The 24253-nt window shown below is 32.2% G+C and overlaps 2 protein-coding genes and 2 non-coding genes across 5 annotated transcripts; 3 read left to right on the forward strand and 1 right to left on the reverse strand.

The window, feature by feature from the left end:
- Positions 1-29: 29 nt before the first annotated feature.
- On the forward strand, positions 30-16467 carry LOC129951665 (unconventional myosin-VIIa). Of its 2 annotated transcripts, XM_056063914.1 has the most exons (17): positions 30-282; positions 7119-7379; positions 7493-8611; positions 8666-8807; positions 8874-9008; positions 9086-9324; positions 9390-10238; positions 12216-12416; positions 12487-12857; positions 12940-13144; positions 13203-13604; positions 13670-13780; positions 13839-14668; positions 14738-14876; positions 15057-15422; positions 15474-16196; positions 16256-16467. In XM_056063914.1, the coding sequence occupies exons 1-17, from the start codon at positions 256-258 to the stop codon at positions 16436-16438; spliced, it is 6303 nt and encodes a 2100-aa protein (XP_055919889.1). In that variant the 5' UTR covers positions 30-255; the 3' UTR covers positions 16439-16467. The 2 variants fall into 2 exon arrangements, with proteins under 2 accessions (XP_055919889.1, XP_055919890.1); XM_056063915.1 differs by lacking the exons at positions 12216-12416; positions 12487-12857; positions 12940-13144; ... (5 more) ...; positions 15474-16196; positions 16256-16467 and having other exon boundaries at positions 34-282; positions 9390-10725.
- An 890-nt stretch (positions 16468-17357) lies between these two features.
- Trnaw-cca (transfer RNA tryptophan (anticodon CCA)) lies at positions 17358-17429 on the forward strand. Its single transcript has one exon. It is a non-coding gene; the product is annotated as a tRNA-Trp (tRNA).
- Positions 17430-17622: 193 nt separating this feature from the next.
- LOC129952518 (zinc carboxypeptidase) lies at positions 17623-22417 on the reverse strand. Its single transcript, XM_056065127.1, has 5 exons — positions 22224-22417; positions 21988-22124; positions 18436-18817; positions 17985-18369; positions 17623-17912 (listed from the first exon to the last, which is right to left on the reverse strand). The coding sequence occupies exons 1-5, from the start codon at positions 22392-22394 to the stop codon at positions 17701-17703; spliced, it is 1287 nt and encodes a 428-aa protein (XP_055921102.1). The 5' UTR covers positions 22395-22417; the 3' UTR covers positions 17623-17700.
- A 287-nt stretch (positions 22418-22704) lies between these two features.
- Positions 22705-22776, forward strand: Trnaw-cca (transfer RNA tryptophan (anticodon CCA)). Its single transcript has one exon. It is a non-coding gene; the product is annotated as a tRNA-Trp (tRNA).
- The last annotated feature ends 1477 nt before the right edge of the window (positions 22777-24253 follow it).

Consider the following 24253-nt stretch of genomic DNA (forward strand, 5'->3'; position numbering starts at 1 on the left):
TTGAAGTTATAAATTTATCAAGCCAATATAGAATTTGGCGATGGTTAAAAATTTATTCGCACCTTCAACTTCGGTGGGTTAAGACGCGTTTATCAATTTGTAGAAGAACAAAAGTTACAATTAAAAAAAAACGATAAAAACTGTCAAAATAAAAGAGTTAAGTGACCCGAAGTAAAGAATGACAAATTAAAAAGTTTAAAATTAAACAAATTTTAAAAATTGTGCAATCTTAATCAATCAAAAGTGGATACAAAAATGTCAAATTTTAATAAGAACGACCACGTAAGTGTTGACAGAAATCGTTATTGCTATAAAATTTTTAAAGTTTTGCTACGTCGCGTCGTACCTACATACTTAAAATATTTATTGATAATTATATGACACATGAGAATTTTGATTGAAGCCAATTTAATCAATTAAAACCCTTTTTTTTTAAGTAAAGTGTATGTGATGAGTGTTTTCCTGTATATACAAAACTAATAAAATAACAAATTTAAATAAAGAACAAAACTTAAACTTAAAATCTTAATTAATTAAATAATTAGACCTAAATAGTTGTAAATATTTGATTTTTGCATTTAATTATTTGTTCTGTAAAGATCTTATTGTTTAATGAAATTATATTCCAAGTCAATATTTATTCCAAAATTAGACAATTTTAAGTGTGCCTGATGAGTGGTGAGGTGTGAATATGATTGCATTGCAAGTGGATTGTGACAGTTTTGATATTTAATTTGTATGTCGATCTATATCAAGATAAGTTGAGTAAATATTTAGACTTAACTAAACATCAGTGATGAATGGCGTAAGGAGGGAAATTAATTTATTAAAAAAATGACAATAAATAAAAATATTGTTTACTTTTCTATTAAGTGGATATTACACATTATACACAGGTGGTTGGTGATAGAGAGTGAGAAAAATGAGTTCTAAGTAAACATATTAGAACTGTAAGACTGTGCCTCTTTTTCAAATAAGAAATAAGGGTTTTTAATTTTTTAGAATACAAAAAACGTTAATATAGAAAACAATGCTTTACTCGTAATCAAATAAACCTACGATGTTTATTTTGTGTACGGATGTGTGTATTAATATTTGTTAATTTTAGCTTAAGCAATATTTAGGTTTTTCTATTTTTGGAGAGTCTACTTTTCTGAGACATTATTTTGGTATTTACGTGCTTTAGTTTTAGACCAGTTATTTGAATTTTCAACCTATACATTTTTCTACTAAAAACTTTGAGCAAAGTTGCTTGACCTTAAGTCCACTATAAGAAACCATTTGGATCCAAGTCAATTTGAGTTGTTGGATCTTAGATTTTTTAGAAGGCCAAACGATTCCACAACAGTTATAGGTTCTTAAATTGGTCGCATTCACAAAGCTAGCGGCTACTACAAAAGTAGTTGAAATTTCCCCTCCGACTTTGTGTACACATTTCGGTTACGAAGTTGGTACACACTGGTTTTGACGTTTCACAATCTGCTGCTTGGTAAGGACACAAGAATTCAAAATGGAATGATTTTTTCGGTATTTAAAAACAAACAATCAACTATTTGGTTGTATTGCATTTAAAAAGAAAAAAACTAAAGTTTTGAAAACACAAATTTTCTTATTTTATATATTTGTATTTGTCATTAATATGACAGTTCGGGATTGACTAGCTTTGTAGTAGAATTTTGCATTCACAAAGCTAGTTGAATTTTGACTACGTAGCCACTAGCTTTATGAATGCGTCCAATAAGCCCACTATTTAGGCAGATGTCACTTTTGAAACTGTCATATTTTGAAATTTGACAAGTAAGAAAGAAACGCATTGACATTGGCCAGGTTCAGACAAAATAAGAGACTTCATTTGCAGTCAACTGCAAGGCAACTTGTTAGTTATTTAAGTGTCATAAATTTCAAACTCGGAACTTTACTTCACTAACCTCTACTTTTAATTGATCGGTCAAAAAGTACCAAAACATTTTTGTCTACAATACACTCCTCAGGCAAGCTACAAGTCCATCATGATTTACATTCCGTATTGTAAACAAACACAACTTATTTATTTTCCACTTTAAACCTAGTATGCTGCTGATGCGAAATGAAAATTCTCATACAAAAATGACATGATGAAATCATAAACGAAAAATTTCGCTGTGCTTTTCGTTTTCCAGTACGCTGCTGAACTACGAAATGTGTCATTTTAGTGGAACTATTGGAAGTTGGAGCATAGGCTTGAGAAAAATAATTCAGCCGTTGCGAGCTTCTGGAGCAATATATGTAGCTGCAGAAATGAAAAAAAAACATGTACTAACTGCTCAACAAAATGTTAATAAATAAAATTCTTTTCTCACTTTTATTTACCAGCAGCTGTCAGAACTAGTAAATTGTTTTTGACAGCTGACAGTGCTTTGCACTTGGAGGCCGCCGAAAAAATTCGTTTCACTTCAGCTGCGTACTAGGCCTTAGGCAGAAAATTAAAAAATTAGTTAAATGAAAAAACATGATCAACTGCCACTTTGACATAAAAACACTTAATATTATAGTTTGGGAGAGTTGGAATTGGCGACGAAAAATGTCATTATAAAGATTAAATGCTGTAACCTTAGTCGTGGGGTTTGGAAAACCTTTTAAGTAGCCTCGTCCGTATTGTTTGGATTTTTATAATTCGAAAATCAGACTAATTAAACTAGACAATTTATGTCGGACGTGTATAGTCTGCCTTAGGGTCTCATCATTGACTTGCATTGTTTCTTAAATATTAAATTAATAACCAATTCAAATTCAACTCAATTGTATTGAGGAATGTGTTTTTTGAAATATTTCATTATGTTTTTAAATAAAAAGTTGTTCTTCAATTTTAAATGATAGAAGAAAAATTAATATTAATTTTATACAAAATCACATCATAGATAACAACAAATCAAATTTAGTATCTACATAATCAAGACACAAACAAAATTTAATCACAAAAAGAAACTGATTTGATATTTAAGGGTTAATTAAATCGAATATCGTATTTGATCGTTTTAAAGTAATAATAATTGATAAAGAAAGCTTTTATTTCTATGTATTTCTTATATTGTTTTCTATTTTTGAAATCAGAAGTGTTAAAAGGTAAAGTCATTGTTTTTTTTTGTTCCAAATGAATAATAGAGTTAAGAAGTATGTATGTATATAACTTCAAAGAAAATATTTATTACATACGCCAAATTTTTGTTATCATTTTGGCAAAGGGATTATTGACCGCGGCTTTAAACTTGGTGCGGTAAAAATTATTTCTTTTTATCGAATCCATCAAGATAAAATCAAACCAAATTGATGAGTTCAATGGTATTCATTTTTAAAGGTATCTTATCTTCTATTCATTAAAAGAACTTGTTGATCGCTTGAAATTCCTTTTGAACTTGAAGGCTGTAGAAATATGTAATGTGAATAAATAATTGGCTTCGAAACAATTAAAAATGTTAAAAAACATAACGTCATGGACCCAACACTTTATAAACTTTTTTTAAGGACTAAGGCGGTTTGTGATTTCGTTAAAGTGTTGGTTATTTTTTAGACATAATTGAATTTTGACGTTTGGTTAAAAATAGAATACAAACATTTTTAAAATTGTCAATTTTACATACTTTGCTTGTATTTGCATCGATATTTCGAAATCATTACAATAACAAAATTAAAGAATGTCAACAACCACTACACGTACACAATGAAGACGTCTTTACATCATTTTCAGTTTTAGTTTTTCATATCTCCCATACTTTTTCTATTTGGGGTTAATGTTTATAGGTAGGTACACTAGGTCTACAGTAAAAAAGTATTCGGAATAATTTTAACTAATTTTAACTTGTATTCCAATGCTAAATATAAGTTTATGAGTAAAGTCATTTCTTAGATCAAGTTTTTGCGATACTTGCATTTTTCGGATTTAGTGATTTTTGCAACTCGCATTATATATACTTTGTTTATTTTCTTGCGAAACACTCTATCAACAACACCCTATCAAATAGATTTTTTTTCTAGTACCACAATTTAGAATTGTTTTTAAATAATAAAGATTATAAAATTTAAATTTAAAAAAAAATTGAATTTTATCTTCCTTAATTTGTTTTGAAACTATTTGCACTGCCAACCACTAGAATAAGGCCACAAATTTTGCAATCGACTTTCGGTTTTTATACCTGTTCGAAGTTTATACCCAGGAAAGTCGACCTTTGAAAGGGTACATATTTCCCTTATATACATATATAGAGGGTTATTGGAAACGAGCGTTGGAATTCCCCAAGATCTATCAATTAACTACTATAAAAACCCATATAAAATGGTGCTTGACTAGGATGAGTTAAGTTTGAATATTTCCGTGTATTCTGTATTTTTAAGTGTTAAAATTGAAAAAAAAAATTATATTGAAAAATGTCACGAAAATGTGTGAATAAATAATCCCGACAACTTTTGTTACATTTGCGGTGAAGTGGAATCTTATAAGCAAAGATGTTCCATATCGCCGACAATAAAAGAAGGCTATTCCTACTACTTTAAACAAAGTATAAAACATCAAGATAAAAGCTGGGTTCCGCATTTCTGTTGCAATGCATGTGCGACAGGTTTGAGAATTTGGATGAGTGGAAGAAAAAAATCATTTCGGTTCGCAGTACCAATGCAGTGGCGAGAATCAAATAGACATGCAACGGATTGTTATTTCGGCCTCACCACTCATGTGTTTGCGAGAGGCAAGAGATTTTCTAAAAAAAAGTATATGGAAATGTACCATCCTCTGCCACACAGCAATCTTCACCCGATTCCAAAAAGATCTCACATTGACGAAGAAGAAATAACACCTAAACCAGCTTCATCAACAATTTCTTTAATCTCAGAATTCGAAGTACCTAGCACATCATCACAGCCACACAGGATAACACAAGCTTAATTGAATGATCTTGTTAGGGACTTAGAATTGCCCAAGAACAAAGCAAAACTTCTAGGCTCAAGGTTGCAGCAATGGAATCTTTTAGGAAGGGGTGTGGTTATAACATCTTTCCGTACTCGACAAAAAGGAGTTCCAGCGATATTTTGAAATGGATGAAAGCTTAGTTTTTTGCAATGATGTCAGTGATTTGATGGTAGCCCTTAACATAACGTATAAACGGAGTGAATGGAGACTTTTCATAGATAGCTCTAAGTTACGCTAAATATCTGTTTTGCTACATAACCGAAATATTTTACCTTCGATTCCTATTGGTTACGCAGTTCATATGAAGGAGTCTTATGAAAGTATAAAAAGTGTTCTGCTGAGGATTAAATATGAGGAACATCAATGGCAAATCTGCGGGGATTAGCTCTGTTGCTTGGACTACAAATAGGCTACACGAAATTTTGTTGCTTCATCTGTGAATGGAACAGTCGCGATAGAAAACAGCATTATAATAAAAAGTTGTGGCCTTATCGTAAGTCGTTTCAACCTGGGCAAAAAAATGTCAAAAATGACCCTCTAATTCATCCACAAAAGGTGTTACTTCCACCCTAGTATATAAATCTTCTACATTTTCTTTTTTTAAGTAAATCCAATTTTAATTAATAGTAATTGTTTAAGTGTTGAGTACATATTATAAATACATACAAAAATCTACTTTACGTAAGGAATACTTTTATAAAGTCAAAATTTGTAGACCAACGAATTAAGTATTGCTTTCAATAATTAATATTGAGACTGTATCAATAATATCGGATAATTTTCCCATTAAACGAATTTTTGAGGAACTTAAAAATTAATAAAACTGTGCTTAGGTTCAAATTGTTTAAAATTTATTTCACTTTAAAAGTAAAAAGTCGACTTTTATTGGAAAAGAAGTTCTGGAGTTCTTAAATATATTCTATTACGGATTTGTTCTCTTATAATATGTAAAAAGTAATTTCCTTGAAAAAAACACAAAAAATGAATACTGTTAATATACAAATAACTACAACTCCAGAAAAATATCCTTGTATTACAATTTGGGATTTAGACAATCTTACTTTCCTACAAATATATCCAAAATCCAGAGCTACACCGAGTTAACTGGCCCTTTTACTTAAAAACTATTCAGTAAATATTAAATTTGGATTTTGAAATTCTACTTTATACAATTTTGAGTTGTTATCGAAACCTTAAGCTTTAGGTTATTATATTTTATTTTTTATTAGTCATATTTTTGGTAGGTAAGTTACCTCAGTTATAGGGAAGTACCTGAACCTATTTACGATTTCCCTCCCAAGTAAGTGTTGAGGTAGCAATTTATTCCTTCCTATTCTTATCAAACTTCTATTTAAGGGTACCTATGTACATTATATATGTATATAAGTTGTCAACATTTATAAATCGTATGATTCCGTTTAAAATATAAAATCAAATATAATACTCGTAAATCCATAAAAGTATTGTGAAATTATCTGATAGTGTTACATAAAGTTTTGTTTTCGACTAATTTAAAGTTTTAACAATCTTAATAATAATAATAAACTAATAAAACAAACATATGTTTAGTTATTTCTTATTTTTTTGTCAATCGGAATTTCTTATCAATAAAAAAAAACAATTGTTTTTGCGTTTAGTCAAAGAATGGCCTAGCCCACTGTAAAAAAAACTTATATCTAATTTTTTTAATTTTATAAAAAATCATTATAAAATTTCACATTATTTATGTGTTTTTGCATTAACAATACTTGTTTTATTGCGCTTGTTGTAAAAATAGTATAAACTCAAAACACACAGAATTCGGGAGGGATTGGATTATTATGAATGAAGATAAGATTATGTTTTTGTTTCTGAATGAATCTCCTTTATATGAATCACTAAATAAAGTTTTTGTCTTATCTCTTTTGATATTTGCCACATTAATCGTAAAAACTTAAGAATAATACAAATGTAGTGATTAGTTGATAGATAAATTATTGCTATGACGCGTTGTATGTACAAAAGCAAAAGGAAATACCTTTTGCTTTACTAGAAAATTGTGTAAAATCCGTCAAACTAGAAGTTGTCAAATTTGACAGCTCCTCTGAATGTTTGATTTAATTACGCCCCTTGTTTGGCGCCATTTAATAGAACTTTTCAATTTTATGCGAATATCTTATAAAATCTCAATTTTTATCAGGGTGAATATGTGTGGATCAATCCGGCTAAGAAAGATGAATTTTCTGTTCCAACTGGAGCCCGCATCATTCGAACAGACAAAGAGAAAACCTTCGTGGTTGACGATGAAGGTCGACAATTTTGGATACCGTCATCGGAAGTTCTCAAAGCAATGCACTTATCATCACAAAATGGCGTCGAGGATATGATAACTTTGGGTGATTTACAAGAATATGCAATTTTACGTAATTTATATATTCGCTACAAAAACAAACAAATCTATGTACGTAAGTTATAAATTTATTAGATTATACTCATTATTATGAGTCACATAACAAAGTACTTAATTTGCTGAGTCACCATCTTCTATAATTTACTTATCTTTTATTTTTGCAGACTTACACTGGTGCCATGTTGGTTGCCATCAACCCGTATGAGATTCTATCGATTTACACTAATCGCGAGATAGCGTTATATCGAGGACGCAAGTTAGGCGAATTGCCGCCGCATATATTTGCGATAAGCGATAACGCTTTTGAACAAATGAAGCGTGAAGCGATGAATCAATGCATAGTGATAAGCGGTGAATCAGGTGCTGGCAAGACCGAGAGTACAAAGTTGATAATGCAATATTTGGCTGCAATCAGTGGAAAGCATTCGTGGATTGAGCAGCAGATTATCGAGGCAAATCCGATTATGGAGGCATTTGGCAATGCCAAAACCGTGCGCAATGATAATTCTTCTAGGTTTGGTAAATACATCGATATCAGGTTCAATGATGCGGGGGTGATCAAGGGTGCTCAGATCGAACAGTATTTGCTTGAAACATCGAGAATTGTTTCGCAGAGCAAGCAAGAGAGGAACTATCATATTTTCTACTGTTTGTTGGCTGGCTTGAGTAAGGATGAGAAAAAAAGGCTGGATCTGGAAGATGCTGGGAAATACCACTATTTGGCACAGGGTGGCTGTCTTAAGCTGGAAGGCAAGAATGAGTCTAAATCTTTCGCTGATATTCGATCAGCCATGCAAGTTCTGTCATTCAAACCCGATGAGGTGTGGCAGATCTTCTCTCTGTTGGCGGCCATTTTGCATTTGGGTAATTTGAAATTCAAAAGTGCTGTTCTCCATAACATCGACTCATCAGAAATTCACGACACTGTAAATGCAACGAGAATTGCAAGTTTTCTCGGTGTTCCCAAGACACTGCTGTGTGAAGCTCTTACGAGAAGAACGATTTATGTCCATGGCGAGAAAGTGGTTACGTCAATTTCTAAGGACATAGCCTTAGAGGGACGGGATGCATTTGCTAAATCACTATATGGCAAAATATTCACAAGAATTATAGAATGTATAAATGAGACAATAGACAAGGACAAAGAAACCAAACGCATGAAGTCAATTGGGGTCTTGGATATTTTTGGATTTGAGAATTTCCCAGTGAATAGTTTCGAGCAACTTTGCATCAATTATGCAAATGAGAATCTTCAACAGTTCTTTGTTAAGCATATTTTTAAAGTAAGTTTCAAATGTTTGTTATCGTTTTTTAAATAAAATTAATATTCTTTAAAGATGGAACAAGCTGAATACCAAGCAGATGGAATTGATTGGGAAAACATAGCATTTAAAGATAATCAAGAAATTTTAGATTTAATTGCTGTTAAATCGGTTAATGTTATGTCACTGATTGACGAAGAATCTATATTTCCTAGAGGTACGCCCTTAAATCAATTTTTTATTGTGAGATTTTTTTTTTAATTCAAATTTATTTTCTTATAAGGAACTGATGCATCATTGTTGGAAAAACTTCATTTAACACATGGTTCAAGAAGTATCTACATCAAGCCAAAATCTTCACAGACAGCTTTGTTCGGAATTGTACATTATGCTGGTGTTGTTATGTATAATCCAAATGGTAAGTAAAAAGATACAATAGACACCTAGAATTACAGGATACACATTTTTCTTCTAACACTTTAAAATTTATTTCAGGTTTTCTTGAAAAGAATCGAGACTCGTTCAGTATGGATCTTCGTGAGATGGTTGCTAAATCTTCCAACAAATATCTACTGAAGATTTTCTCATCTGAACTTCATACAGATGCGGTGAAGAAACAAACAACTTTGTCAGTAAAATTCCGTAATTCGCTGGATGCTTTAATGAAAACACTCTCATCAAGCCATCCGTTCTTTATTCGTTGTATCAAACCAAATGAATTCAAGGCTCGTAATGTAAGAAGCTTCACAAAAATTTCTCAAATTTCTTTCTCAAAATAAATTTTCTTAATTTTTTGCAGGACTTTGATAGTGAACTTTGTGTCCGTCAACTTCGATACTCTGGAATGATGGAAACAGCACGTATTCGACGAGCTGGCTACCCCATTCGACACACTTTCGCTGAGTTTGTTGAGCGCTATCGAATCCTCTTTCCAGGCATTAAACCAGCACACAAGACCGACTGTTTAGCGGCTACGAGGAAGATTTGCAAAGAAATCCTTCCACCTGATTCGGACTATCAATTCGGACAGCGTAAAGTGTTTCTCAAGTACATAGCCGATACATTTTTGGAGAAAGAAAGATCCCAAAAAATCCTCCAGTCAATAACACTCATTCAACGTGGCTTCAGAAAAGTTCTCTTCAAACGGTATCTGACGAAATATCGTGATGCAGCAATAGTTATTCAAAAACATTGGCGTAGTCGACAACTTCGAAGAAATTTCCTAATCATCCAAAAGGGAGTGCATCGACTTCAGGCCTGCATCAGATCCCGTCAACTGACCTACAAATTCACCATGATGCGAGAAAGTGTGATTAGGCTTCAGGCTCACTGTCGAGGCTATCTACTGCGCAAGAAATTCCTAACTGTGTCATCGGATAAGCAACAAGAAATGAAAAGAATTAAGATTCTAAGAGTTCTGGAAGAGAAGAAATATCATCAATCTGGTGATCGTCAATGGAAGACCAAAGCCGAAGCTAACTACAACCAAAGACTTAACGAATTAAATAAGAATTTCGCAAATACCGTCAATCATATAAAACCCAAGACACCTGAAGACATTAATATGAATTTCGATTTTGATTTCGACAGTGAAGTCAATCAAGCTTTTGGATTTTTGGACACAGCCGATGAGCCATCTGGACCCAATGTAAGAGATAGACTAAACTTTTTTGAAAAGAATGCCCTTAACAAGAAACCTGTGCCCAGTAAGCTTTTGTCTCGTCCTGTGGCGTCATATTCATACGAAACAAGGCTGTGAGAGAGGTGATGGCGCGCATATTTTTTCATAATATCATGTTGTATTTTTTTTAAATTTAAATTCTGTCGTTTTTCCTTCAACTTCAATCCTAAACCCCATATTTATCGCCCCTCTGTTGTTTGTTATAAAAATAGTCTTAGTTAACGCACGCCTCGAATCATTACCTTATTATTTTTGTATGCATTGTGCACTTCGTCAATAAATTGGAACACGCTGGATGAAATAAAAAAACAAAAAAATTGTAATTATGTAAATACCTGTGAAATATAATTTATTATATACAAATTTAAAGTAAAGATATAAATAATAATTAATTAATGATTGTTATAGCTTTTCATGACTGTGAAATATATGTTAATTTACATTTAAACAAAAATGGGTTTTGTGTTTTGTTTTTAGTAATGTTCTGTGTTCTGATTTCAAAAACTGTGTTTTTAAAGGCTTTAAATGTTTGAAGATTTGGTTAAAAACGCACTGCAAAATTTTAATAAATATATAGCACACACAAAAGCTTAACTTGGTCAAAAGAGTCAATAAAAAAAGACAAGTTCCAAAAAGACTACCTTGTGTTAGGCCACAATAATATAGAATTTTATAATAATAATTTGTAGGCTGCAGATTGAATAGCCTACTATTTTGGCAGCTGTCACTTTTGAAGCTGTCATTTTTTGAAATTTGACAAATGAAAGCTACACCATTAGTAAAAATGAAACGGTAAACGTTTCTAAAACACTTTCTTCTTAGAGGTTTTTGAAATCAGTCCGATTTGTCAAGAAGTAAACATTTTTTTTTCTTGACGTTTCAAAATCTTTCTTTCTCTTTTCGTTTCTAAGCAAACATTTCCGAATATATATGTAGGACACAAATTATCTGAATATCTTAAATAGATTGCACCTTGATTAGAATTTCGGATAGTTTTGTATACCAGAATATTTAAATGAGACAGTTGAAATTTGATAAAATCCGGATAGTGCAAAATGTTCGGATCCTTCTTTAGTTTAAATGCACTTTTAAAAAAGTAAAAAAAATGTACTTATGAATTTATTTGAATTCTGGCACTCTGTTCAAATAGAATGGTTTTGAATGCTTATTTGTGTCATGGTATCTGAAAATATCCGGATAGTATCAGACTTAAACTGTCCCATGTTAATATTGGATGGATTATAGTTTGACTCTCAATTGTTTCACTCAAATCTATTTTGATTTTCGAATAGGGTTTGAATATTTGTAATATGTTAATAACTACACATAAAAATATGATAGATATTAACGTTTTGGGTGGTATTATAACATTCTTACGGTTTTGATATTGATGCAGTGCGTAAAATGTGAGTTGGTTTACAAAAATGGTTCAATTTTGACACTAGAGTTCTGAGATTTTTTAAATTATTTTCGTCAAAGCTAGATTGTGTATAGAATCCTACTTGAACAATGAAAATTATTTCTTCAGGGAATGTCCTAAAATGAATTAATGGATTTTATAGAAACAAGCGTTTCAATTATTTTCTTTTAACGCAATAATTGACACACCAAAAAGCTTATTTTGATCCTACTTTAAGCTAAAGGCCAAACATTAATGGTTAACACTGTTAAGCTTCAATTTAAGCGCAGTTCCTTGATATACTGGGTAAAAAGTAAATTCTGAATATGACTTTAAGGTCCTTTTTGAAGAATTGAAATTTTGGGATCTAAAAGAGTGACCAACGTTTTTTTTTATATACCTACGAAATTTCGGGATTTAAATATTAATTTATATATCAGCAAATGGATAAAAATCTTCTAAGTTTGTCGCTACGAAAATTTGGTATTGGAAATTTTTAAATATTCTGTTATTTATTATTTATTTATATATTATTTTACTTTTAGTACTCAAGACCTTCAAAATTTACCAGCAAAACTATTCGAATGCCTAAAACTAAACACATCGACTTGAAAACTTCCGATTATAACTTTTCAAGATTTGCTGCAACATATTTTAACTCAAAGGCAACTCATCATTTTACTAAGTTACCATTGAAAACATCACTCCTTCACCATCCTCTTCCAAATGATGAAATATCAGCACAGGTTTGTTAAAAAACTACTCATTTTTATGGCAGAAATAAGTCCAAATCTTATATATCTCTGTATTTTAAAGGCAGTTTGGATAATGATTTTACGTTTTATGGGAGACATGGAAGAACCTAAAAACGAGGAATATTTTAACGAACATGAAGAAAAACAATCTTTAAATTCTCCAATAATGGAAAAGCTTGTTGCTAATTTGTGGAAAATGAATGGCCATAATAATAATAACAATAATTATAACAACAATAACAACGAAAAACATAACCACCGCTTAATTCATAAGACCTTAAAGAGAAAAACCAAGCTACCACAAGTTTTGCGTAATGCCTTGAATAACAGCGATGAAGTTCGATATTACCATCAAACTTTGAGCTGCGAAAGTACTAAATTGGAGAAGTTGCACTTTATAATTGGACATGCTATTATGAAACCACAGCTTAGGTTTGCGTCTTGATTTTAAAGCTTTATTATCAGAGTTTTTAAGTCTTTAATTTTTTTGTTTGCTCTTCCGACTCCTCTCTAGAGATGAAATATTTTGTCAACTTTGTAAACAACTTACGGGAAATTCAAGTCAAAGTTCTTCAGTCAAAGGTTGGATTTTGTTGACTTTGTGTTTGGGTTGTGTACCACCAAGTCGAAGATTTGAAAAATTCCTTCGAGCCTTTATCCGAAGTGGACCAGAACAATTTGCTGAATTTTGTGAGCAGGCGTTAGATAGAACCCTCAAAGTAAGAACCATACGTTAAGAATTATAAACTTTTAATATTTGAATATTTTATTTAAAAGAATGGAGCTCGGAAACAACCACCATCTTGGTTGGAACTTCAAGCCATCCGCAAGCGATCTCCAATCACTTTGAACTTTTTCCTCATGGACGAAAGCATAAAAAGACTTCAAATCGATTCAAGTTCAACAGCTAAAGAAGTCGTTGATCAACTTTCTGAGAATATGGGTCTTGTCGATAGATTTGGCTTCTCGATTATCATATCTCTGTTTGACAAGTCGCTTTCATTGGGTTGTGAAAATGAGCACATAATGGATGCAATTTCAAACTGTGAACAATACGCCAAAGAGCAAGGCCACGATGAACGAACAGCTCCGTGGAAGTTATTTCTGCGAAAAGAACTCTTCACTCCTTGGTATGATCCGTCTCTAGATCAGCTAGCTACGCAATTGGTCTATAAACAGGTGAAGTTGCTTAATTTTGCTCAGTTGTGCTGAAAATGCAAGTTTAAATACCATTTTTCTTTAAGGTCACACGAGGACTAAATTTGGGAGAATATCGCTGTAAGTCAGAGAAAGACGTCGCTATGTTGTGTGCTATTCAGTATTTTATAGAGTACGGCCCAACTATTGAACCAAATGTAATCTTAGCAAACTTTTTCTTTCAATGTCAATCTTAAACTTAGTAATTTCTTTAAGATTCTTCACACACTGATACCTAACTGCGTCCCTAAAGACTTCTTAGCAACTGGTGAAAAAGCAGTCAAGACATGGGAAAACCTTATAACCAACGTTTTCAACAAAGTAAATTATTCCAAAAACAATATTTCCAAAAACTCTGCCCTTGAAGATGTGGCAATTTATGCTCATCTAACTTGGCCAATGGTGTTCTCGAGATTTTTCGAAGCTATTCGTCTAACGGGCCCAAGACTTTTGAGTGATAAGCTTGTGATTTCAGTGAATTCGTTAGGTGTCTTTTTGATTGATGAGTTTGAACAGGTTCTGGCTGAGTTACCATATCCGGAAATTCATTCAGTGGTTTCGGTGATCGATGAAGATGAACTTCAAATCAATACAATTCAAAAAGAAGACTTTAGTTTCAAGTGTCAAGAGTCGAAAGATCTTAGTGATCTTATCAACTTTATACTTGGTAATTTGAGAAATCGCTCGAAATATGTCGTTGCCATTAAAGATTATAAGCCATCGGGCCGAGGAGCTGCAGATCATCTAAGATTAACTAAAGGTGATCTTGTTATATTGGAAAAAGGTATAACTGGATCGATGGTTTTAGATAGACAGACTCGTTGGGCTCATGGGGAATGCAATGGGCTTAAAGGAGCCTTTCCAACAGAAGTTGTATATGTTGTTGCTTCATTAGCTAAACCTTCAAAGTGGATTATGGAGATCTTTAAAGAAAGCGATTTAATGAGTAGAAAAGAAGAAGCAGTCTCGAACTATACAACTGTACAACGGAAAAAAATGCATACTTTGAGAAAGTTTGCTGAACTTCATTTCCGACCGAACAAAAGGTAGTTTTTTTCTTGAAATTGTATTCATATGTGTAAAGAGGCTTTAAATATTTGTTGTTTTAATTTAAGCGAGCCTTTTTATTTGGAGAATGTAGATGAGCTTTGGAGTCATACTAGAGATCCAATCACAGAGCCATTGCTCAAAAAGCTTCAAAGAGATCGTGATTTGATGGAAAAGTCTATATTGATCTTCAGTTTTATTTTAAAGGTAAACTTAAATCTTCCAAGCTGGTAATTGTTATGTGTTTAGACAACTTTGCATATTCTGCACAATTGCGGTTTCTAACTTAAGCGTGTTTTTCTTGGGTACCACAAGGTTGTGCTTGAGGGCCGTTTCTTATAACTTTTTTATTTTGTATTAAAATACAAGTTTTCAAATGTTCTTTAGTATATGGGTGACATACCACGAGGAAAAACTCTAGTGGACACAGATCTCATCTTTAGACCAGCACTCGAAAATGAACATCTCCGTGATGAAGTTTATTGTCAGCTTATGAAACAACTAACTGATAACCATGTTCTGTACAGTGAAGAACGTGGATGGGATTTAATGTGGCTTGCAACAGGAGTTATGTGCCCCAGTTCACTGGTGTTGAAAGAACTTTTTGAATTTCTTCGAACTCGAAAACATCCCATAGCAATGGAATCTTTGAAGCGAGTTCGTAAGACTTTGGCCAGTGGTCAGCGAAAATATCCACCATTTATAAGAGAAATTGAAGCAATACAAAATCGTAGCACGATAATTTATCATGAAGTAAGTTCCTTCTTTTTCAATGGGAAGTTAACTTAATTTGTTACATTTTAGGTACATTTTCCTAATAATTATAGAGAAAAAATTGAGCTAAAATCATCGACTAGAGGTTTAGAACTTTGCACATACCTTGCCAACCGTTTTAATCTAAAATCCCTGGAAGGGTTTAGTTTGTTCGTGCGAATTTGCGATAAAGTGTTTTCTATTCCCGCAGACGAATTTATATTTGACTTCATCAGCGAGTTGGTAAAGAGTATGAAAGAAGTTATGACAGTTCGTGAATTAGAAAACAATCATTTCCCCTATGAGTTGTATTTCATGAAGAAACTGTGGCTGGATGTAATTCCAGGAAGGGATTTAAATGCTGATCATTATTTTTACTTTGCTCAAGAAGTTCCTAAATATCTCCATGGATATTATAATATTTCAACAAAGAAAGCAGCATACATAGGTGCAATTTTATATCGGATTCAATTTGGTTTGAATTCGAATCCGTTGCATAGAATTCATGAAGTCCTTCCGAAAATTCTACCTATCGATGTAATTCCATTAGAAAAAAGCAATGATTGGAAGACAGAAATCACAAAGGTGTTCGAAGAACTTGGTGATTTGAATAAAATCGATGGAAAGAATAAGTTTCTCGAAGAAATTTCAAAATTTTCAATGTTTGGTTCGACATTTTTTGTTGTCCAACAAACAAACGATCATAGTCTGCCGGAAACTCTTTTGATTGCAATTAATCGGCAAGGATTTCATATTATGGATCCAAAAACAAAGGTAAAATATTTTCGTTAAAACATTTTAAAATATGTATTAAGTTTTTTCCATTTTCATAGGATATTCTTCAAAAGTATGGATACTCGGAATTGGGTCTATGGAGTTCGGGAAATACTTTCTTTCATATTCGATTTGGTAATATGATTGATGCTTCTAAGCTTCTTTGCTGCACAACTCAAGGCTATAAGATGGATGATTTACTATCGTCTTACAACAAGTATTTCCACGATCAGTATAAATGATATTTAGCTATCAATAAAGAATTTCTAATTTTTCAAGGAAAATTGTACTTTTTCAAAAAGATGGAAATTACAGCAAAATTTAGAGATTTTTAATTATTCGCTGAATTTTATTTATGATTATTGGTTCATGAAAGTTGTATGTTAGATTTATTTTGAGCGTACTGAATTTTAATTATAACAAATGTCAATTAATGTTGACTCATCTGTTTTTTAATGAAGTTGGTGGTTTGATTGAAATTTTTCTCTTCTCAGTTCATTCCCTAATTTAATATCTGTCACCCAACTGTCAGAAATACATTTTCATATAAATTTAAGGCTTATTCAAATTCAACAATACGTTGATTCAGCTGTTCTCTCAGACACCTACTTTTGGATTCATTTTTTAATTGTCAAAATATGACAAGTTTGACGTTTTTCAATAAGAATGTGTGAATGTTTGTTGTTTCGATTCTGATCTCAAATATACGAGCAAATTTTTCTTTTTTTTTGGAAGTAGAACTGTCATTTTTTAACAAGTGATCCGGATCCGGATCCGGTAAGTAAATTATATAAATTAGTTAAGGAAGTTAATATAAATGGATTCCAAACTGATTTAAACACAAGTTTCATGATATGATTTCGATGGGTTTAACTTTGGGTGTCAAATTTTTCGGTTTAGAAAGGAAAACTGAACACTAAAAGTAATTTAAAGCTTGTCTGCTACGACAAACGTTATAAAGGTATGTTAAAATCTAATTTAAAATGTATTCTATATTCAAAACGTCATCTACTCGAAAGAGCTCCTAAGAAGTGAAGTCCTGCCTCTGGATCTAGAAACCCAATTAGACCAAAACCAAGTATATTTTGGCCATATCCACCTAAGATGCACTTGCAAAAGAACGATTTCGGCTGTCAAAAAATGTGCTTGCAATTTTCATATGACTCCGTGGCGCAACGGTAGCGCGTCTGACTCCAGATCAGAAGGTTGCGTGTTCAAATCACGTCGGGGTCAAACGATAACTTTTTAAAATTGGTAATTTTATTATGAAATTATACAGATTACATTTTTTCTTTTTTGTCTTTAAAACAATCACTTGTTTCATATCAGAAAATTGGTAAGACAAACACGTAGCTTTTTAAATGGTTAGAAAAAAGAAGTATATCAACCCTAAAAAATCTCTTAAGTAATGAATGGACACACAAAATTATAAGCACGCACTTTATTGTTTGTAGTGTTTTAAAAATGTATTTACAACTTTTTTATAATAAAAATGTTAATCTTTTTAATTGACTCGTTTGTTTTTCAAGTATCCGAGATCAGACGATTTTTGAACGAGGGCAATAACTCCCTCAACAGCTTCTTTAGCATTAGGTTTGATATGAGTTGCTGGAAGCACAAATCCATAACGTCCTTTGTCGCGGAACTCAAAAGTCCAACCAACTTTGATGTTACGTTCATTGAACATCCAATCCACTGAAGTTCCTGAAGCTACATCTGTATATTGAAAAAAATAATTATATTAAAGAACATTTTTTTACATAAAAATCCTAAGGATAATTTTCTTACACAAAACACTACCAGTAGATCCATAGGTAAATTGGGTGCCATAAGGTTTTTTAATAGCATCAGCAGCAGATTTTCCAATCGCTAAAAGATCTTCATAGTTACTTGGAAAATCAGTTGCCGAATGTCCATAAGGACACAACAAATATTGACCATAAGAATGGAATGATAAATAAATATTAATTTTATCTTCAATTTTTGTTACAAAATCAGCTAAAGCTTGAGCTTCAGGCTCAGAGAATGGTTTAGGACCAGCAAATGTCTCGGCACAAGGATCTGACAGAGCTCCACCATTTTCCATCCAATGAGAATCAAAATTACGATTCGCATCGGCCCCAATGCAATCGGATCCTTTAACTGGTTGACGTGTTTTACGCCACATGCGATCCTATTTATGGAAAAATCAACAACTGATGTTAGGACAATCGATTTAATAGGAAAGAAATATTTTTACCTTTTCATGACTATAAACAAATCCATCAACATTATAAACCGGAATAATATACCAATCAATATTTTCCCTAAGATTCTTGATTTCAGCACGATCCGAATTCAAAAGCTCATTTATAAAGTAAGTCACAGTAGCTGAAGTTATCCATTCACGAGCATGAACATTGGTTTCGATGAAAATTCCAGGATTTCCTTCTTTTGCCGAAATTTTAATTCCACGAATATCACGACCTTCATATGATTTGCCAATTGTGAAAGGTGTTATGAGATCTGAATTTTCTTCGATAATTTCATCAATCCAAGCATAGATTTTATCAAGACCATGATAGGAAGTCCAACCGAAAGTAGCATCACGTTCAAAAGAACTTGATTCTTCATCAATGAGACTGAAAATATTTAAACAAAATTGAAAATAGTTAACTTGTAACCATGAAGCTATAGACACAGTTCAAATAAAAAGAAAAATACTTTTTGATCATTTTCGTAACAAGGAAATACTTTTTTTTTAGCTAACTATGAGAATTATAGGCAATTTTAGAGCAGTTTATACCAAATATTCATCATATATATAGAAATATTTTGTTTTAGGAATGAAAAAAACCAAGTGGGTAAGTCTGAAATTTTTAGCTAATTAACAGGGCTATTATACCAATTACTTGGCAAATTTGTCAACTTTGTCCATTTGGTATAAGGCTGCAGAAACAATTGTATTGTAATATTTATGCAATTGAGGTATAAAATTGTATGCAACAGAGATAAACACAAATGAAATAATGAAATCAAACATCTTCTCTTAATAGGTATTGATTAATCAGCATTTTGTTCCTAATTGGACTAAAAAAGTGGTCTTTTTTGTGTCAAATAGCTGTCCAAATTTACAAAAACGGCAAAATGTCACTTTCTCCGCAACTTTATACGAATTTAGAAATATTTTTGAATTTTTGTTTAAAGAATTAATAAATGGTATAAATTGACAGAAACCCGATATATTTGTTTTTATTTTGACTTAACAGTGATTACAATTTAAACGACTAATACTAAACTTACAACTTATGCGCCAACTGGTATAATCAAGAAAATAACTAATTTTATGCCAACTATTTTTCATCCTATTGGCTTTGTCTTTTTGTACCAATTGTTAGTTGCAAAATAAAATTAAACCAATACGTCATAAATAAGGCTAACGTCTAACAATTGGTATAATTTGTATAAAGTCTAAAATATACAAGCGCCTACTGGTTTAATAATAATACGCTTAAGATTTATGCAGAAAGAAAGCTCTGAAAATACTTTATTTGTACATGATGGACTCTGTATGTGTAAGTAAGCTATTGAAAAGACTTAAAAACTCGTGCAGACGACTGGGACCATAAGATCCGGTCGGTTAATTCCAGTGACTAGTATGTTCCTTAAAATCAACAAGATATTCAGAAAAAAGAACTCTGAAGGGAATAGAGAAGTACTCAGGACAGCGCAAATATATCCAGAAGAAGCCATCATTGACGATGACTTTTACATAATTGAAGATCCGAAGGAAAAAGGGGAGGCGATGGGAGCTGCTTGGCAGTAAGTGTACAAGGTGAATGTTAGTATTCGCCCCAACCAAGACCTGGAAAACAGAGCCCTACTTAATCCCTTTTACCTTCGAAATGATATGACACAAGGGCGATCTGAGAACGGCGGTTTCACGCGGTTCAATGACGATTCCTTGGCAAATGCCATAATCGCCGAGCAAACAGGAGCAAGCCCCTTGTTAGTGACGAAGGTTGAGCTTCAGCTCATCTTCAATTCAATAAAAAATAATAAGTCAGCAGGTGTCGATGGTATATATCCAACGTTTTACTAAGACATTTACCATTTTAATCAATTGACATTTACACCACACTCTTCAATAATGCACTATAGATAATGCATATTATCCAGTGTATTGGCAGACCGTTGTGGTTCATCCTCTCCCGAAAAAGGGAAAGGACAACTCCAACCCGTCAAATCTTCGGTCGATAAGTCCGAGCATCAGCAGAATTTTCGAAAAGATCATCAATAGGGCTCTTACTAAGTGGAGTGCGGACAGCAAAATAATTCCAATTCCGGATAAACAGTTCGGGTTCAAGGCGGGTCATGATAACAATGCACAGGTGCTGTTCTGGTTGATTTGGAAAATCAGGCCAGAGGAGCCTTCGCTCTGACGAAACGGCTATTTTACAGCAGTCGGCTTGACCCCAGAGTGAAGATAATTTGCTACGGCCAATGATCGTTTATGGTTGTCCTGTGTGGTTTACCTTCCCAGGTGGAGAAGTTTCGGGTGTTCGAGCGGCAGTGCTTTACTATTCCAACGAGGTACTATACAACGGGGCTCGAATTAACAGAATTGACAATTTCGTGATAAAACTCGTTGGATGTCACATTGCAAGAGCTACGTCTTCGACCAACAATTTAATTTTCGGGGCGTTCTACCGAACGACGAGTATTTTGAAAGTGCACGCTTGGGCGGCTTCATTCCACCAGAAGCATTCATCTTCTTAGTTAGATGCGGTCTGATACAGGATAGATTGGCGGTTCCGTTGATCTACCACGTCAGACGACGAACCGTGGATAGGCGACTCTTGTACAATCGGGAGGTCATGGCAAAAGGCGGAGCAGAAATCCTTCGGTTCAGTAGGGCTGTGTCCGAACTGATAGAGTGAAGCAGGAGAACCTTGGTTTGTGGTTAGTGGCTTCAATCGTTACTTGACAGTGGGTAGTCGTGATGGGGTTTTAAGAATTGGCCGGCTTATATACTTGTTTATAGTTTTAGGGTTAAGTTTAGTTTAGAAAAACAAAAAATGTAAGATAGTTAGATTTGCTGCTGTGATTGTTCTAGTTTTAAGTAGTTTATAGGAAGAATAGGTAGTTTAATTTAGTTTTTAGTTTTATTTAAGGACCTAATTTCAAGTAGTTTTTAAGTTAAAATAAAAAAGGATATTAGTTTTTTTTTTTCAAATGTTCTAATAAATACAAAATTAAATAAAATTGAATTGAAGTTAAATAGATTTTAGGGGGTCGAAATGCATTCGAATTAAGTATTATTGTTTAACTTAAGAGTGTCCGTATGGGACCAGTAAGTTATAGTTGTAAGTTATGGATAATTATGCTAGTTTTATGAATTTTTGTCTAGCTTTAAGATAGGTTTAAGATTGAATAAAAATTTAAAAAAAGGTGTAAGTAAGCATAATGTATAATTTTTTTTCGCATTCAAAAATTCCTACATCAAGAAGTTCATAAATTAGATTTCACGATAAAATAATTTACAACTATTAAACTCAAATTATCAACACCAAAATAAACTTATCATCTTATCAAAACTATTTTATTGCTTGAAAATGATTTCTGCAATCAACTACTTCGATTTCGTTCTTATCACTAAACATTGCTACTTTAAATTTTGTGATTATTTTATTTTTATTTATATATGGATACTATCAAATTGACACATTTATTATTGTTGTTATCGTTAGCTTACAATTTGGTTTAGGTAAACAGAGGTTTGATTTAACTTTTCCTTTTTAATTCAACTCACCTTTGAACGTTTTCAACTAAAATTTCTTTTTCGAATCCATTCAATTCCATCAAACTGTCGAAGGCATTTTTCATTTTTGGACTAACCATAATGTGTGCATCACTTCCGATTCCATGGAATGGTTTCCAAAGATTGTACTAATTTTATGTCAATTTGAAAAAAGAAAGAAAGTAAGCAATTAAAAAGTCATTAAGATAAAAAGTTCACTGATATTTATGTCGAATATGTAAATTTACCCCCTTTGCAAGTGTACTCAAATGTTTAACAATTGTAAGTTGATTTTCATTTTCAATTAACACTTTATAAACGGTGTGATTGTCATAGCGAACTTTTTCGGCACAACAACAATTGTTTCCAAAAACACTTAGCACCACAAGTGCACTAATTACGAACCCGAATAACTTCATAGCAAAACATTAACTGATAGAGTTTTTTAGTGGAAAAGTTCTTTTATAGGTTGAAAATAATTGATTTGACAAGAGATTTAAAATTCGTCTAATTTACAATAAGCAGTGAAATAGTTATCTTGATACAGCAATTTCATTATCTATATCAAAAGATAAGGCCTATTATAAATCTACAAGCCTATTACTTGACAAGAGTAGAACAAAAGCGAATGTGATTATTGATTATTCTAACTTTTAACAAAATATTAGAGAATTTTTATTCTTAAGAGTATCAGAATTGAAAAGCTTTATTGAGAATCAGTATTTATGTGACTCCGTGGCGCAACGGTAGCGCGTCTGACTCCAGATCAGAAGGTTGCGTGTTCAAATCACGTCGGGGTCAAATTTTCCTTTTTCCCATTGAACATATTTTTAAATTATTTAACAATTATGTTTTTTTTTTTCTAAAAGTTCTAGGTCTTACTTAAAAAAAGGCTCATACGTTTGTAATAATATTGTGTTGAAATATGAATAGAAATTATAAGGCAAGTTTTGCTTTATTTTAAACTCAAGATTTTAATTAAACATGACATTACGATGAAAGAGAAGTTGAAAAAAGTGGGTCCACCGATTCCGTTCGTCCGCCTGTTTTACGTGTCACCTACAGCCCAAAGCATTGGGTCGATTGACTTTAAATTTGGAAATTGTGGCTGAAACATAAACACGCTTCAGCTGAAACATATACTCCAAACAGAAGCTCTAGTTCAAATTTGTTAAACATTTGCTTCGTCTGTCAACTCAACAGCTGTAAGAAAGTCAACAAACAAAATACATTTGCTTTTGGAGGGTTTCCCATTGGTTATTATAAGCTGTGTAAGCTACTTCCGTAATTAATTTAATTTTTTCGATTTCAAAACTCACGTTTTTTTAACAGCTGCTAATGACAGAAATGCCATTTTAGAAATTTTATATTGGGAGTGTCAATTCAAGCTACCTCGAAACAGGCTCATTGTAACGCAGACGAAGCTGAATCATGTTAATGTTTCAGCCATAAGGGTTTTGAGCCGCTTTAAGTTTGTCTTTTTTCAATTTTTATTGAAATTAAAAGTAACAGCAACATACCTACAACATTTTTGGTTATATGTGTTTTAGTAGCTAATCGAAAGCCATTTTTTAACCTAATCTCAGACGAAGGTTAAAACCTAAAAACATTAATTTTTCAGAAGATTTTTCTAGTAGAATAAACATTTTGAGACAACAATATATTTGTTTTCTTAATTTTTAACCGTTTTTGAAACTTTTGGGAATGCATGTTGAATTTCAAAAGCATATTTATAGTGATAAAGATGATTTTTAAGCTCATATTTTTATTGTCTTAATTATGTATGCACCTGGTTTTAATTTTTTTCAACACAAATTCACTATGATATTTTTAGGAAAAAGCTTGAATTTTAATTTTTGTTTTTTAAACTTCGAACGAGCTTATTTTTTTCTCTAAAATTTGATTTTAATTACTATTGAAAATACCGTCAGTCCGTTATATCTTTTTTTTTAAATTTTTTGTGCTGAACCAAATTAAGCTTTGGTATTAACACAACAAGTTTAAAAATATACCTTTTATGAACAAGCTCATAAAAACAATTTGAGAAGAATGTTCTTTGTAATCATTGTTTTTATCGGGACTAAAATTTTGTTAGAAATTTTTGCAATATATTATTATTCAAGCAACTTTTTATAGATTATTTTATGATTCTTCTCCTAATCTTAAAAAATCTCATATTTAGTAGTATTCAAAAAAGCTTTTTATCGTTGTAAATCATATTTCAATATTATAATACCCGTGTTTTTTTTGGCATTCTATAAATAGTATAGTAGAAAAT

Source organism: Eupeodes corollae, chromosome 3, assembly GCF_945859685.1.
Source record: "Eupeodes corollae chromosome 3, idEupCoro1.1, whole genome shotgun sequence".
NCBI classification, from domain to species: Eukaryota; Metazoa; Arthropoda; class Insecta; order Diptera; family Syrphidae; genus Eupeodes; species Eupeodes corollae.